The sequence below is a fragment of the Lonchura striata genome, chromosome 10 (genome assembly GCF_050655825.1).
Source record: "Lonchura striata isolate lonStrDom1 chromosome 10, ASM5065582v1, whole genome shotgun sequence".
Lineage (NCBI taxonomy): Eukaryota > Metazoa > Chordata > Aves > Passeriformes > Estrildidae > Lonchura > Lonchura striata.
Window position 1 is genome coordinate 23,696,908 of NC_140712.1, and position 15,496 is coordinate 23,712,403.

Consider the following 15,496-nt stretch of genomic DNA (forward strand, 5'->3'; position numbering starts at 1 on the left):
CCAGGGCCCCGGTGCCTCACATCTCGCTGTGACACACAGGGGAACATTCACATTTCCTGGGAGATCACTCACCTGCCCCAGCCTCAGCACCACCCTTTCTCTCTTTGCCGAGACCCGTACGGTTCATAAAGGAAACAACGAAGGAATCATTTGCAATGGAGAATTTTAGTTCTTCTTCATATTTTCTCTGTCCTGTGCCCCAGATGGGCCATGGGGATCTGGGGAAGGCTACTCAGAGGTGTAAATCAGAAGCAGAGAGGTTTTGAAGTGCAGGAATGGCCTGTCCATGGCTCTCCAGGGAGGTCAGCTCCAGTTCAGGAGCGCCTACACAAATAACTGCCAGGAATTGGGAGAGTGTTTTAGAAGGATCACTCTGGACGTGCTGCTGCCTTGTATTTTTCCCTTAGGCAAGAGGTGCTGCCGTGGTAACAGAAAGGATTCTGGCTTGACTAGAAGTGGTTGTGTGATTTTTGCACCACTGAGTCTCTTGGAACACGCAGGTGAATTGGCTTGTGTGTATGAAGCATCAGGAATTTCCAACAAAACAACTTTTCATTGTGCGTGCGTGTTTTCTCATCTGCAGAGGAGAATAGCTGTGGTACCCTGTAAGGATTTGACTGAGCTGTGTATTTCACAGAGCTGACATTACTGCTGAACACATTAACTTACAAAGGCCTCGCTTTTTCATGACTCACGCCAGAAGTTATTTTCCTGTGGGTTTGTTCTGAGTGATTAAGAGAGGTTTGCTTGCATATAAATGCTGTTCTACACATATAGATATATATATATGTTACCTTCACCAGGGAAAGCTCCCACACTTTCCCTTGTTTATGCACATTATACATGACATAGGTTCCGAGTTAAATGCCACAGCCCTTATTTACAAGGTAAGCAAAGAAGATAACCCAATTTAAAATTCCTCATTTTCAGTGCTGCCCATCTCACCCTTCATGGAGAACACTGGACAAGAAGAGTCGAGGCCACCATCCTGTCTGCTATGAGCTTCCCAGCTTGTCCACCTGGGAATTGTAAAATTCCACGTACAGGTAGGAAATACATTTAATATTTCAGCCAGTGAGGTAGAAACGGGGGCAGCACCTCAGAAGCTGCTTCTCAACCACTCCCTGATTTTCAACCCAGCCACAGTGGCACGCTGGGAGCTGTTGGAGCAGGCACCAGGATCCCTCAGAGCCCGAGCCCAGGCAGGGAACAGCGTGCTCTGGCCACGCTGCCTCCATCCTGCCTGTTCCAGCTCGCCCTGAACACCTTCCTGCTCGCCCCAAAAATCCCTTCTCACTACTCAAAGGATATAGAGGGAACATGGAGCAAAGCACAGAACAATTCTTCAGTCTCTGAAGCCGTTAAAAATATTTTTGATAAAGGTACATATATGCACAGCTGAGCTCAGTGAACACCTTCTTGTTTCTCATGCTAATTTTATATTGTTCCTAAAGCAGAGCTGATTTTTATCTTTGTGAAAGGAGAATTTTAATCCTGGTCCTATTCATTAATCATATCAAAACCCAAGGTATGCAGATATTATTTTTCAATATTTTTAAGGTTCTAGTCTAAAAGGTTAAGAAATGCAAAATAGCTGTAAAGGGTTTGGGTTTTTTTCTTGAAGTGTTTGGTTTCCTCACATTATTGCAGACTACATATATCTTTATTTCTCAGTGAGAGCAAACTGTGGCCCTGAACCTCTAGAATTCCAAACACAGGCAAAGATAATGACTGTTTAAAAGTAAAGAACAAATTGTTCCACAAAAAATGAGCACAATCACAAAAAGAAGCATAAACTTCTCCTGCTTAGTGGTGGCTTCCAAGACCTCAGACATTTTGTAAACCAGCAGTCGGATCCAGACCACGCAGAATTGGGACGGTCCTGCTTTTCCTGTTAATTTTTCCACTATGAGAGTGTCCAAAACTCTCTGAAATAAAGGATTACTGTCTAGGGGTTCAGAAAGTCATATTTTCATAGAACAGTTCATTCTGACAGGTAACCCCAGCAAGCACACAAGCTGTTCCATTAAATGTCATGGCCTTAAGTTTAAAAATGTATCCCACATCCCAAGCCCAACTGTTTGTTTGTTCTCAGGAGTGTTTTCAGTGCTGCTGTGGCCCAGAGTTTAGATCAGTGGTTGAGCTGCCTACACCTCATTTAGAGGTTGTAAGCAAGAGAGACACAGTTTGGTTTAGTGTTTAGCAAATTATCTTCACCCTTTTGCCACTAAATCACTCTACAAGCACGAGCAAACCACTCAGCTCTTCCTCTCCTTCCCCTTATTCAAATGTACCCAGACCATGACTTGTGATATGACTGTGAGGAGTGAAGATCAGACCTTGAACATGGACAGAAAATTCTAGAAGCTCTGCTGAACCGAGGTCACAGCATGAATTCTGAGTGTAGTGATGAGATTTGAGTATTATCATATCTTTCTGGATGAAGAAAGCATGGAATAGTGCCTGTGGTTTTCTATCCAAAAGAGCCAGAAAGAAATGTTGGTCCTCAGAAGAGAAATCTGCTCTGAGATCACCCTGATGTAATATGGACTTACCAGGTCTGAGGCAGGTCCTTCGGCCTCTGGGCTTGCAAAATGTGCTGGGCCAAGAATTGAGAAAATAGAGAAAGATTATTTAACTTCACCCCATTTCAAAATGTAGTAAGAATGTATTTCTGCATTTAAAAAATGTATTTAACTTCCCCATCTGTGTTTCACTTGGTCCACATATTCAAGCCATTTTCTAAAGTTGTGAACAACTTTTAAATAAAAATTCAGACCTTTAAATAATCACAGACTATCAGAAACTTGGCCTTTTCAGAAAAACACAAACATACAGAAAGTCAACAGTGCTAGCAAGTTAGTAATTGAGGCATCCTGCTTTTAGTGTAAATAGTATCTGTAATTTTTTTGCCGTGCTTTAGAGGTATTCAGGAGATATTTCCTCAAATGATGTTGGGATAATCTGCAGGGGTTCCACATCTTTGTACTTCAACCAAAGCAGCCAAAAACTGGGTCAGGGCAACAGTCCAAAATTTTAGTGGTGAGCCTCCAAAATTCAAGACACTCAGGGAATGCATGTTGGGGAATAATATGAGAATGCTGAAGGGGAAAAAAAAAAAAAGATAAGGGCATATTTAATTTGTAGCCAATATTAATATTTCAAAAATTGGTACTGTAAATTTGGAATAAAGCCTGTGTTTGAAGTGCCTGTGAAAGGCAAGGCAGTTGCCTCAGATGCTGTGTGATGCCATCGGTTCCTGAGTTGCCACGAGGCAATCTGGATGGCTGGCTGCTCCGAATCCACAGGCACAGGGGTTTGGGATGCCAGCTTTCGAGGAGTCTCCCCACTGGGTTACTCTGGATCCTGGAATATGAGAACGTGGGTTGGCAAGACCCTGCGTGTCTGGGAGCAGCCGAGCAGCCCCACGGGCTTCCCAAATTCGGGCTCACCACCGTCCCTTCTGATAGGACGGAGAGAACTGGGAAGCATAGCTCAGCTTGAAAATTCCGAATTCGGGAGCCAAGTCCCACAAAACTTTCACCCTGTTGCTCCTGGGCAGCTGTTGCAGGGAGATGAGATGCAGCTGGAGTTGAGAAAAGGAACCAGCCTGGTTGGAGGCACCTGGTGACTCTGCAGGTGCCTCTGAGGCTCCTCACTCAGCACCATTTTGGGGTGGTTTAACAGAGAACTGCTGCTTTGAGGAGCTAAAGTTTATAATTATATGTTTTTTTAGAACCTGGGCTTCTTGAGACCGGGGAGTGTGACAACCCAGTCTGCTCAGTGATGGAAAGTTCGAAACTGGAAATGTACCTGGATGCCACCCTGAGTCAGCCCAAACCGAAGCATCTCTACAAAACACCTAGATGTGAACAAATTGCCGTCCTCTGACAAAAATATTCCGTCTGAGAATTTCTGACCAGCTCCAGCGGTAAACACCTCCAGGGTGTCCTTTTTGTCTGATACAGGGCAAAAATTATCCGGGTACCTGTTGCTCGGGGTGGAAAGATGAGGGAATGGAATATTAAATTAAAGGAGTTGTAACAAAAAGCAGCTGATTGTCTGAGCACGGCTGGCTGAGTGGTGCTCAGGTATCTGTGTGGGAACAGATTCCACGGATGAAATGCCCGTGGCAGGGGCTGCATCCACGCTGTGGAGCCTCTTGTCCCCTTCCCCTCCCTGAGCGGGCTTTACACTTGTGGGGCTTTACGCTTGTGGGGCTTTAAGCCTGTGTTTCTTTTCCGGTGGGGTTTGTCCGGGCACCTCTCCCTGCCGTGCTGCCGGGCTTTTCTGGAGCGCGGTCCCCCTCAGGGCGCCGGGGCCTCCGCGGGCGGCGATGGAGGCGCGCAGCCTCCCGCCCTCCTTCCCTCCCAAACACGCCGCCGAGGGAGGGAGGGAGGGAGGGAAGGAGGGGGTGGAAGCCGGGCCGGGGCGGCCAGCAGGCAATTTGCATGAGAGACAGACTGGGAATGAGCTGGAGTGGGCGCCTCTCCGCGCACACAGAGCGGGGCAGGAGGGGGAGGAGGAGGGAGCTGCCGCCGCCGCCGCCGCCGGGGAGAGGCGGCGAACTCCGGGCAAAGTTTGGAGCCGCGGGCCCGCGGCGCTGAGGCAGCGGCGGGCCGGGCCGGGCCGCGGGTGTGAGGCGGCGGAGCCGGCGGCGGGCAGAGCGCGGAGCCGGCGGCGGGCGCTGCCGGCACAGCCAGCATGTCCTCCATCCTGCCCTTCACTCCTCCCATCGTCAAGCGGCTCCTGGGCTGGAAGAAAGGCGAGCAGAACGGGCAGGAGGAGAAATGGTGCGAGAAGGCGGTGAAGAGCCTGGTGAAGAAGCTGAAGAAGACGGGGCAGCTGGACGAGCTGGAGAAGGCGATCACCACGCAGAACATCAACACCAAGTGCATCACCATCCCCAGGTATGGGTGCGGGGGGCGCGGCTCGAGGGGCGTGCGGGACCCGCAGGGACCCCGAGGGACCCCGAGGGACCCGCCGGGACCCCGAGGGACCCGCAGGGACCCGCCGGGACCCCGAGGGACCCGCCGGGACCCCGAGGGACCCGCAGGGACCCCGAGGGACCCGCAGGGACCCCGGGCCCCGGCACGGCCGGGCAGGGCTCGGCGCGGTGTCGGTCCTCTCTGCCTGCTCCTTACCGAGCTAAGAAAAACCCCGTTCTGCCTGCAGAACTGAATTACTCTGTAGTAACGAGAGAGAAAACGTAGTGGGGAAAATATGCCTCGAGCCGAGATCATAAAAAAGAAAAAAAAAAAAACAAAACAAAGTTGGAAGCGCTGCGGAGCAGTTCCACTCGCATTGTCAGAAGTTTCAGCGTGTTCTCAAGTGCTGTTGCATTTAGATTTTCTTGTGATTAGCGCGTTAGGAAAACGGTTTTGTTTGGGTTGTTTGGCCTCTTCCTTACTCCTCCGAAGGGGTCATTTAGAGCCCTGCTCTGCTGATGTTTTCGAGTTACTTTTTAAATCGGGAATGCAAATGGCAGAGCTGAAGGAGGTCGTTTGGAGTGCAAAAAAAAAAAAACAAAAAAAGCCCCACACATGTCAGGGTGAATATAATTGATTTTTTTTCTTCCATTTTTTGAATGAACATAGATTTTATTTTCAGTCTCCATTCCGAACTCGATCCACAGGGCCATCATAAATCATAAAAGACGTGTATAAAACTATCCCATCTAAGAACAATTTTCCAAGTAACTTTCAAATGGCTGCCCACAAGTGGTGTTTTATTGCTGCAGATTGTTGAATTCTGTGAGCTCAGCCAGATGACTGCTGGGTCTGTTCCTGATTGTGTTTGAGAGTATTTTTTTTTTTTTAAGCAAAGGCCAAAGTTCATCCCAAATATTTGAATGCTGCATAATTGTGTGCTTCTGCGTGAGAAGATATCTGTGTGTGTGTGTGTATTCATGCTTCTCTCTGGCACAAACAAATGTATGCTTTCTTGCTTGTCAGAATGATTTAATATGCAGGAGCTGATACAAAGCAGCATCTGTTGCATGAAAAAGTGAAGCAAGTAGCTTAGAAATGTGGATGTTTGGAGCTCCTGAAATTTTCTTCCAACAACTGCAGTGTTTTTTTAAAAGGAAAAATAAAGCCTCCTTATCTTTTTTGGTGCTGAATGACTTTGGCCAAGATTTTGGCCGGTAATGCAAATGAGAGCTCTCAGCCTTTGTTAGAGTTGCTCCGGCTTCTACTTGAAGCAGAAATCAAAACCTGTAGAGCCACCACGCAATACAAATGCCTTAAAAACTATATTTTTCAAGTTCTTGGTAAGCAGCGTGCTTTCCACGTAGATAATTCCCTGAAATATTTACCATTTAAAGCACTTCTCTGTAATATTTACCATTTCAAAAGAAGAAAATTTCTGGAGCAGCCCTGCTGCTGTGACCTGGGTATTGTGTCTGGCTGATGCTGACCCGTTAGGGAGCAGAGCATGAAGGCCCGTGGAACTTCTGTGACTCCTAACAGAGTGGTTTAGATAAGGAAGGATTTGATATTTTATGATTTAAAGGAAGAAAAGTGTTGGGCCAAACACAATGCTTTATTAAAAGAAAAAAGGTAAAGTTTGAAAATAAATAACAACGCAAACATATGTCGCAAGTCATGCAGACTCACCTTCAGAGATTGTCCTGACTGTTCCTCATCTGTTAAAGAAAATCTGTGCAGAAATTAAAACATTTTGTGTTAATTTATGACACTGAACCTGGATCCTACAGATCTTAAACCTTGGTATGGGGGAGGCATCAGCCTGTTTTGGTGGGAGCCCCTTATACCTTGGCATTAATTTTTAAACACAACTTCATATCTGCTTTTTTATTGTTTAGAAATGCCCGTGGTTAGGTTTTTCTGTGCTGAGATGTTAACATCTGTGTGTCAGAGGTTGGGGAATGGGGTGGGAGCATGGAACAATCCCTGAAGTCAGTGCAGAGCTGCAGCTCTGACCAGGCCTTGTGACTTTAAGAGCTGTGCCTTTTCCTCTGGGCTGCACTGCTTGTCCTAATGTATCTGTGAATCTGATTACTGTGTCATCTGAAATTAGTGTTTGCAGGACGATTTTAGCGTGGTTTTCGTTTGCTGTTTGTTTTTTTCATTTAATAATTTTTACGTATGTCATTTTACTATTTACTCAAATGATATGCTGGGGAGGGGGGAAAGGGGGGAAAAGCATCATTAAGGATTAGCTCATGTTGTGCATTGTCCGTAATGCATCAGTAGACTGAATTACAGTGGAGCCATGCCAGTGATGACTCTGGCCCAGCAGGAGCAGGGTAAGTCCAAAATTAGCTATTGTATCCATGAGACAGAGCAAGTTTTACATGGAAAAGGGCTCGAGCTTTGCAGAAACATTGCTTGTGGGAATGAGGGCTACGCAGCAAATTCCTGGACTGATCAGGTGGGATTGTTTGAAGAAAGGACAGGAAAAGATATTTGTTTTGTTGTAGGGCTAAGGAATTAGAATAACAAATGTATTCCTGCTGTCATGTTTATCTGCTGGGATCTGGAAGCACGTACTACATGCTATCTCCTGACAGATTAGTAAACAGGGATTAGTTTATTTGCTCAGCATGTGTTACTTCTCCAAGTGCTCAATTTCTGAGGTGGTGTGACAGATACCCCAGGTGTTCTGTTGGGAGAACCTGTGAAGATAGCAAAAGGCTGGAGAGGCCTTCAAGGATTTCAGCAACTCTTCTGGCAAGAAGGATTTTTCCTTCATGTTTTTACTGCTGGAGGAGGAAGTCATTCCCACCTGAAAAACTCTGGTCTCAAACCAGCTGATGGTTTCTGGTGGTGCTGCTGCTGCACAGGACAGCTCCTTTAGAGGATCTTCCTTCCCTGCTCCTCTGGACACAGCTGCCAAAGCCCATCCTGCCCCAGCAGGACCTTTCTTTAAACCTCTGTGCCCGAGCTGGTGGCCTTTGGTGCCAGAGCTCACCTAGTGAGTCGGGTCTCCCTGGCAGAAAGGGTTTTTCATCCTGTATTGGGTGATAAACGTTGAGAAGACACATTCTTCTGCTCATTAAAATGCACCCTTTGTCACAGTTATCTTGAAAGCCCAGCTTTCAGAATGAGCATTTTTATCACTTTTCAGACCAACCTGGGCACAAGTGTGCCATTAACACCTACCCAGCACAGGCAGGAGGGTGTTTGTGGCCTCTCTGCCTTGCTCTGTGAGCAGGCAATGATCTGCTCCAGCTGCTCGCAGGATTTTTGGTGGCTCTGTTCTCTTCAGAGACCCAAAAATGTGGTCAGAGTGGCGTCTACATCTGACATTCATACAAACCTGCAAAAACCCCTGAATTTCTAATACTGTTCTGAGCAGAAGAGAGGCCGTTTTGTGCACCTGAGAAACCAGCAGCATTTGCCCTGCAAATGAAGTGTGGTGAGTGTTGAACTCAACTTTTTTAGGGTCTGATCTGCAGAAAGCAGACCATGTGACAGGCACTCGGTAATTTCTACAAGCTGTGCAGTGTCTGTAGTCTTGCTTTATGATAGTAAATGCTTTGTTTCAAGAGCTTTAGTGGTGCTACACACACAAAGACATAAATCTCCTGATATTTTGTAATATATTTTCATATGGACATTTTTCTTTTGAACTCATTACTGTATTTATTTGTTTTGGTATCACCAGTGGTTTTAGGGGAACCAGGATTCCTGTATGTAAAGATCACCTTCTTTTAAGTAGTGGGGTTTTTTTTAATTTAGAAAACAGTTGTGAAGAGAGGTGGGTGTTATTTCTTGTGGAACTCATCTGATAAGGGCAGAATGTACCAGTTAAAATGAAAACATGGCACATTTGCTTCTTAAAAGCCACTGAATATGGTGTTCCTTAAATGATTTACATTTTGGTGGGGAAAACCAGGGATAATACACAAGGAACTTAATACATAATGATAATAAAGAAGGAACATAATTATTTCAGGAACATCTTGGGTGTGAGCACAGCTTCTGTTGTGTTGGGAGTTGACCACACAATATTTACAGAACTTAATCGTGTTCTTAGGTTTGAGGTGATACCAGGAAAAGAGGAAAACGGTGAGGGTATTAAGTGGCAGAGGCTGTTTGCAAGACCCTGAAGGATGTTGTGGTTTCACACTATGGTGTGATTTTGGGGTCACTGGACTTGCTCCTTGTGGGTCTCTTCCAGCTTGGGATATTCTGATTCCAGACTCTTCTTTTGGGACTGCTGCCCATCTGACTGCAGTAAGCAGCAAAGGACCAGCCACAGCTTTGTGTGTCCATGTGCAAATTTATGTATTTTTCGATACCAGTTTCAAGCTACTTTGTTTTCAGTTTTCTATCCCTGAGTGTGAGGAGCTTTAATATTTCCTGGCCTTGTCTGGAGCGCCTGCAGGGGCTTAGCCCTGGTGTGCACCTCAGGCTGCCATCTCCCTGCCCGGCTCCATCCTGCTGGGGATTTTCCTGCTGCAAAGCCGTGGCAGTGACCTCTGTCCTGCCCGAGCCCTGGGCAGGTTTTACAGCCCTGCCCAACCTTTGTGCTGCTGCAGTGCCCTCAGCAGCTGTGGTGGCCTCTGTGGGACTCTCAGGCCAGGTCTGAAGGTGAAGGTAGGGTGAGTCCCCATGAGCCTGAGCCTGACAGACCTCCAGGAGTGTTTGGGCAACGCTCTTGGGCCCAGGGTGTGACATGGCCTTGCTCCTGTGTGGGGCCAGGAGTTGGACTCGGTGACCCTTGTGGGTCCCTTCCAGTTCAGCTTTTTCTGTGTGATTCCATGATTTTCTGCCTGCAGTCCTGCTTCTCCATCAGTGCCTTTCTCATCTCCCTCTCTGAGCACAGGTTTCTGCTCCCTGCAGCCCCTCCAGCTTTTTGTCACCCCCTTGCACTTACTCCTGCCTCTTACATCAGCTTGGGTGATGTGTGTGGAGTTGTTGTGTTCCCAAAAACAAAGCACTGCTGTCAGGCTGCGGCCATAATGTTGGTACAACCAGTTAGGGAGCAGCTACACACTCAGTTATTGTGGCACAGACAAGGAGCTGGGAGAAGAGGGAGGCTGGGGAGGAGTTATGTTCTCTCCCTTTAAAAGAGTTGCTGCTGGCATAGCACAGCAGCCCTTTATTAAGGTGTCTCCTCAGTTTTGTAATTTCTCATGCAGTCATTACAATTCAAACCCTCTTGCAAATATATATGTGTTTTTTTACCTGAATTTTGCAGGGCAGCTCACACTTTGCATTAAAACCAGTGATAAATTTCCTTCTGTCTTGAAAAAACAACTGGAATGTTTATCCAGGACACTGAGAGGCTAAAATGGATTTTACCACTCGTTAAGATGCTTTCAGATATTAATATCTCTGTCTTTCATTCTTCTGCCCTTTCTCAAGAGACTAGAAGAGTTAAAATAGCTTCTGAAGGGACTCATGATGTTCTCATTATATTGTGTAGTAAGTGTTGAATCTGTGTGAAATAAAATGTTTAAAATGGTTGCTTAACTTTCATAGTATTAGGAAAAGACCCTGAATATCTCAGTCATTTAAATATAATGAGAAATAAATGCAAAAAATTGATGAAATAAAGAAATACACACTGTACAGGATTATCACATCAGGGATCCAATTAAAATTAGTTCTTCTAATAAATATTGGTTTAATAATGTAAACTTGTGATTGCTATATTATTACAACAAAAATAAAATTAACGAGATTTAATGGACTGAGCAGCCATTAATTTTCACTTGTTAATTTATTAGGAACTTCTAATGTTGTTAGATGCACAGTAAAGCCATTATCCTGCATGAACTACTTGATGAAATAAATAGGGGCAACAAGTGCTCGAATTAAATTGAAATCAGTTTTTATTCCCAAATTATCTCTTTCTGTTGTTAGGGGTTTTTTATTATTACTATGTTTTAGCTTTCCTCTGCTGAGTGCAATTAAATTTTCAGGGATGGGATGCAGCACTCCCTCCAGCCAGGCTTATGAATAGTCCTAATTAACTTTTGTCCTTGTCTGCCTTGATGTGTTTGTAAAAATCCCTTTTCCAGCCCCGAGCTGCCGGTGCTGATGGGCGAGTGAAGCCAGGGCAGAGGTTCTTGCAGTTCCAGGGGGTGACTCCAGCAGGTCCAGCAGGCGTTTGTTGATTCCTTTTGGAATTGCTGATAATTACACAGCTCTGTGTAGCTGAGGAGCCGGTAGTGTGTGGATTGTTGCAGTAATGCAGTAATTTTAAAGGTGTTGTGAAGCCTTTCAGACCTGATCCTCATTTGTTGGCATCTCTTTGCCCCCACAGTGGTGGGACTTGCCCTTAGGGAAGCTGGACTGCTCCAGGTACTGTGCCTCTGTACAAACAATACGAAGCCAGAGCTCTTTTTTTTGGTCTTAAAGACTCAGCTCCTCAGAGGACACAAATGTGAGTGGGAATAACCTATTCCTGCATAATAATAGCAGCCCTATTAAAAACGAGCCAAATAAAACCAAGGATAACCCTTAACTTCACAAGAGCCCAGCCAGGTAAGAAATAACACCCTGCTTTCTAAAGGGTCACTCAGGGATATGTGAGCTGCAGTAGGAAATCTTTGTTAGCTAAGGAAACCTAAGATAGCCACACAGTCCCAGATACCCAGATTTGTTCCTTCAGCAGCAAGGGAGGTTTTTGTGTGTGCTGCAGAGACTTCTGACAGCAGCTGCTGCTGTGGGAAACGTGGATCATACTTCTCATTGCTGAGCCTCATGAAAAAACGTGCTTAAAACTCCAGTGAAACCTGTCTAGGAAAGGTGAAGAGATGATCCTGATAAATTTTTGTATGTCACAAAAAAGCCTTCACAGCTCACTTGCTGTTCAGCACTGGGTGATGAGGGTGAGGAGGGGCCAGGTTCCAGGTGGTGCAGCTGTGCTCTGTGTGTGCCCAAATTGTCCTGGAGCACCTGCACAGGTGGGCTGGGTGCCTGCCCCGTGATGGGACCATGGAGCAGATTATGGAAAAGGAGGGGTGTGAATCCTGGAGAGAGGAACTGCAGTGGGTGATGTGGCAGGATCCTGTCCCTGGGGTTCTTGCTTTCTCCAGGGTTCTCAGGGGGACAAGAGTGGGTGAACCCTCCTTAGCTCACTTAATTTGCAGTTGGGAATTTCAGTAAATTTCCCTTACAGGTTGCGTCATAGGAAAGGTCGGAGTTTCTCTGCAGTGGTGACGTTCATTAACCATAACTCAATCTTTTTTTTAAAGAGGAAGTCAAAACAGAAATTTCCTCCTTTGTGGTGCAGTGACTGAATGATGGATGCTGACACTGACTCTCCTTTTTCACAACAAAAGAGGAGAATCTTTGTCCTTCCTGTTTTAGTTGCTTGAACGTGAAAAGAGAAATTCACTTAATCTTCACACATGGAGAACAGTTAAGTTCACAAAAATGTTGGGCTGAGAGGAGGACATCTGTGGCACCTGAGAGTGTTTCTGTGTTGAATGTGTGAGTTGTTGCTTTATCTACTCAACAGCTGGAGAATTCTTTTTTCCCCAAATTTCCTTTCCCTCCATTAACTGGAATTTTAGTGTTTCTGTGTGGGAAGACAAAGACCCAGCTACAAGAACTTTTAATTCTGTTATTCTGAGCAAGACCAGATGTGGGTTTTTTTCACAGGGATACGAAGTCTATGGTTTCCATACATGTGGAACTGTACAGAAAGGTCATTATTTGTTGAACAAATTGTTGTTCCCCTGCACTCAAGATGCAGAGCCAGTTTGTAGCACATGTGTAACAAACAGTATCTGAAAAATCCTATCAGTGTTTAAAAAGCACTCAGTCTAAATAAAAGGCTAATAAGCAGCTGGAGGCTTTTCCCACTCTTTGTGTTTGTGTAGTTACATGGATTTCAGTAAATTTACTTCCAGTTTTCAGGCAGTGAAGGGAGAGTCAGGCCAGCGCAGGAAAGCAGTGAACTGAAAACAGGGGAGATGTCTCTGTAGGTTGATATTGTCCACTTTTCTGAATTTCTTTTAAATGCAGGGATTTGGTGGTTTCTGTGGGTTCTTTGCAGGATTTGAAGCTGCCCAGCAGAGCCTGTGAGACCTGGGGGCTCCAGCCCCAGGACTTCTCAGGCCTGGGCTGGAAGTCTGGCAGGAAGCCAGGCAGGGTTTAGCTGAAGTTTGATGAAAATTATATTTCTCTGCAAAACATTTAATTTTCAGAGGAGTTCACTCATATTTCAGTGAGGGTTTGCTGATGGGCACTGGTGGGGCTGGGCAAAGACCCTCCACATTTGTGGCTGAGGCACCTCTGGAGTGGGAGGTCCTGTGCCTGGGCAGAAGGCAGCATTGGGCTGTTCTGTGTTTGTTTTTATTTTTTCCTTTTTTAACCATTTTAAATGGCTTTCAAAACAGTGGTGAAGCCATTATTCCAATGTGCCCCTGCCCTGCCCCACAGCTCCACAAGCTCAGGAAGCAGAAATGTTTTCTAGATAAAGCCCCCCACAATTACAGACCTTGAACAGGAGAGCACAAGGTCTGCTAAAGACATCTGTTCCTGCTTTCCCTGCATTCAGCAGCCTGTGGGATAAAAAATCTGGAATAGTTGTTGATGCTGGCCTGGGACCTTCAAACAGAACTCCACTGGGTACTGGAGATGCTGGATTAATGACCATGAAAGAGTTCCACAGGCTTGGGATGAGCAGACTTAGAGATGACTTGGCTAATCTTCCTCCATGTCTGATTATTTGGCTTAAATTTACCTGACTTAATCAGTATAAGCTTCACCAGCAGTCAAATCTGTCCTATTGGTCTGTTTCATGTCATTGTTTTCTGAGCAAAATTACCTTTTTTTTTTTTTAATAACCAGTTTTTGCACAAGAATGGTAGAAAGTGCAAACCAGAAGATTTGAAACCACTGTGGTAGAATGAAGCAAAATGGCAAATTTTGAAGAGCAGAAAAATCACTGTCCATATTTTGGAGCTGATACAACTTTCTAGCTGATTTCTGTTGCTAGTAAAAGTCTGTTGGCACTCTGCAAACTGAGCTGAGCTTTGCTCTGAATTAGATGCCATAAATAACTCATGTGTAGGTAGACAGCTGATCATTGAAGCTTTTTCCCAAGCCTGGTTCTGCTTGTTTGGGAGAACTACAGGCTGAAAGTTCAGGTATAGAATTGCAATTGCATCTTTGTTTTTCCCAATCATAACTGAATAAAGATGGGGTTTCACTTGTGGATTGCTGCATAATGAATGCACATTGTGGTTAGGGAAGGCTGAAAATACCAGGGTTTGTTCCACACCACTGTGTAACTGTGAGCAAAACACTGCACCCTGCTTGTACCTTAACTGCCTCCCAGATGCACTCCTTGCCTGTCAGGGAATTAATTACAGTTGGGAAAGCTCTTAAAATCCCAGGATTTTAAAAACCTGTTGCAAGCCCCATTACCTCGCTGCTTTAAAAAGCTTTCTGCTGCTGCCCAGCATCTCATTTGTACTAAGAAAGCAATTTTAATTTTTTGTTGGAAGCTCTCTTTGAAAATATGTAGGTGCTATGTCAGTGAGAATATTAGAATTCCACAGATGTTTAGTGGTAAACCTTGGCTGGGTTTGCCTGATATTTATCTATTCATCTCAGGAGCAGTGCCTCCTGTACACATGGAATATTTTGACTGGTTGATACACATCATACCACAGAGTTCTGCTCCTGAGCTCCAGTCTGAGGTCTGTTAGCACAAGTCCAGGGGAAACTCTATGCATGTAGCCTCATGTTTTCAGTTAACTAATATTCTATAGCCATATGTGAATTTAATGCCATCCAAATACAGCATGGCAAATGAAAAAAAATGTGTGTCTGTTCCTGGTGGAGTTTTACAACCATGACCTGCAGCAAAACCACTTGGAAAAATGTAATTTCTGTACCTATAGTTGTGTCTGTTACTGAATGTTTTGGCAGCCTCTGAGTGTTGAGAACTCACATCTATTTGCTTCAAAGCTGCTTTGCATCTGAAGACTTTGTGGGGAATTGTTCTGAAGGAGATGACTGAAAACTAATAGCTGGCCATCTGGCTGGAAACAACATTATTAATTAAACGTTCTCTTTTAAATCATTTACAAGTTTGAAATAAATGCTCTTTTCAAAGCTATTGAAGCAAGATGAATTCGAAGCCCTGCTGTGGGAAACAGAGTATTTAATATATCTCCTCACTAAATTTAAGGATGAAGAAGTAACATCTGAGATCAAGGTTACTTAGATAAGCTGAGAGGAAACCAGCCTGTGGATTTTTTTCCCTGTGTGCTTTACATGGTTACTTTCCTTGAAGGAGAACAATTAAGCTCCAAAGCTGGCAGCTACTCCCATTTGAAATAATAATAATAATAAATCTTTACTATACAATATTCATTGAGTCCTCTTAAAGACCTTTTCATTATGTGCTTTTGAAGGGGAAACATTTGTGGCCTCTCATTTTATACCAGAGTTCTGATCTTAAATCCTTCATAGCAGAGGATTTTAACCTCTTTTGCTGATAGGGGAGAGTGAAATCCTGAGAATGGGGTTGATTTACCTGAGGCTAATGGGGCTAAGGG

The 15,496-nt window shown here is 44.9% G+C and overlaps 1 protein-coding gene across 5 annotated transcripts in view; it reads left to right on the top strand.

Annotated features, from left to right (window-relative positions):
• Positions 1 to 915: 915 nt before the first annotated feature.
• The window catches only part of SMAD3 (SMAD family member 3), a 75,572-nt gene continuing 60,991 nt past the window's right edge, over positions 916 to 15,496 (top strand). The window contains exons 1-3 of one of the 5 annotated variants that reach the window (XM_085589032.1): positions 916 to 1,046; positions 3,737 to 3,931; positions 4,744 to 4,910. Coding sequence is in view for 4 of the 5 variants with exons in the window: in XM_085589030.1 (XP_085445156.1) it covers positions 4,705 to 4,910 (206 nt within the window). In the remaining variant the exon portion in view is untranslated. Of the gene's footprint in view, positions 1,047 to 3,736; positions 3,932 to 4,420; positions 4,911 to 15,496 lie in introns of those variants that run through there. The other 4 variants (XM_085589030.1, XM_085589029.1, XM_085589031.1 and 1 more) reach the window with 4 other exon arrangements.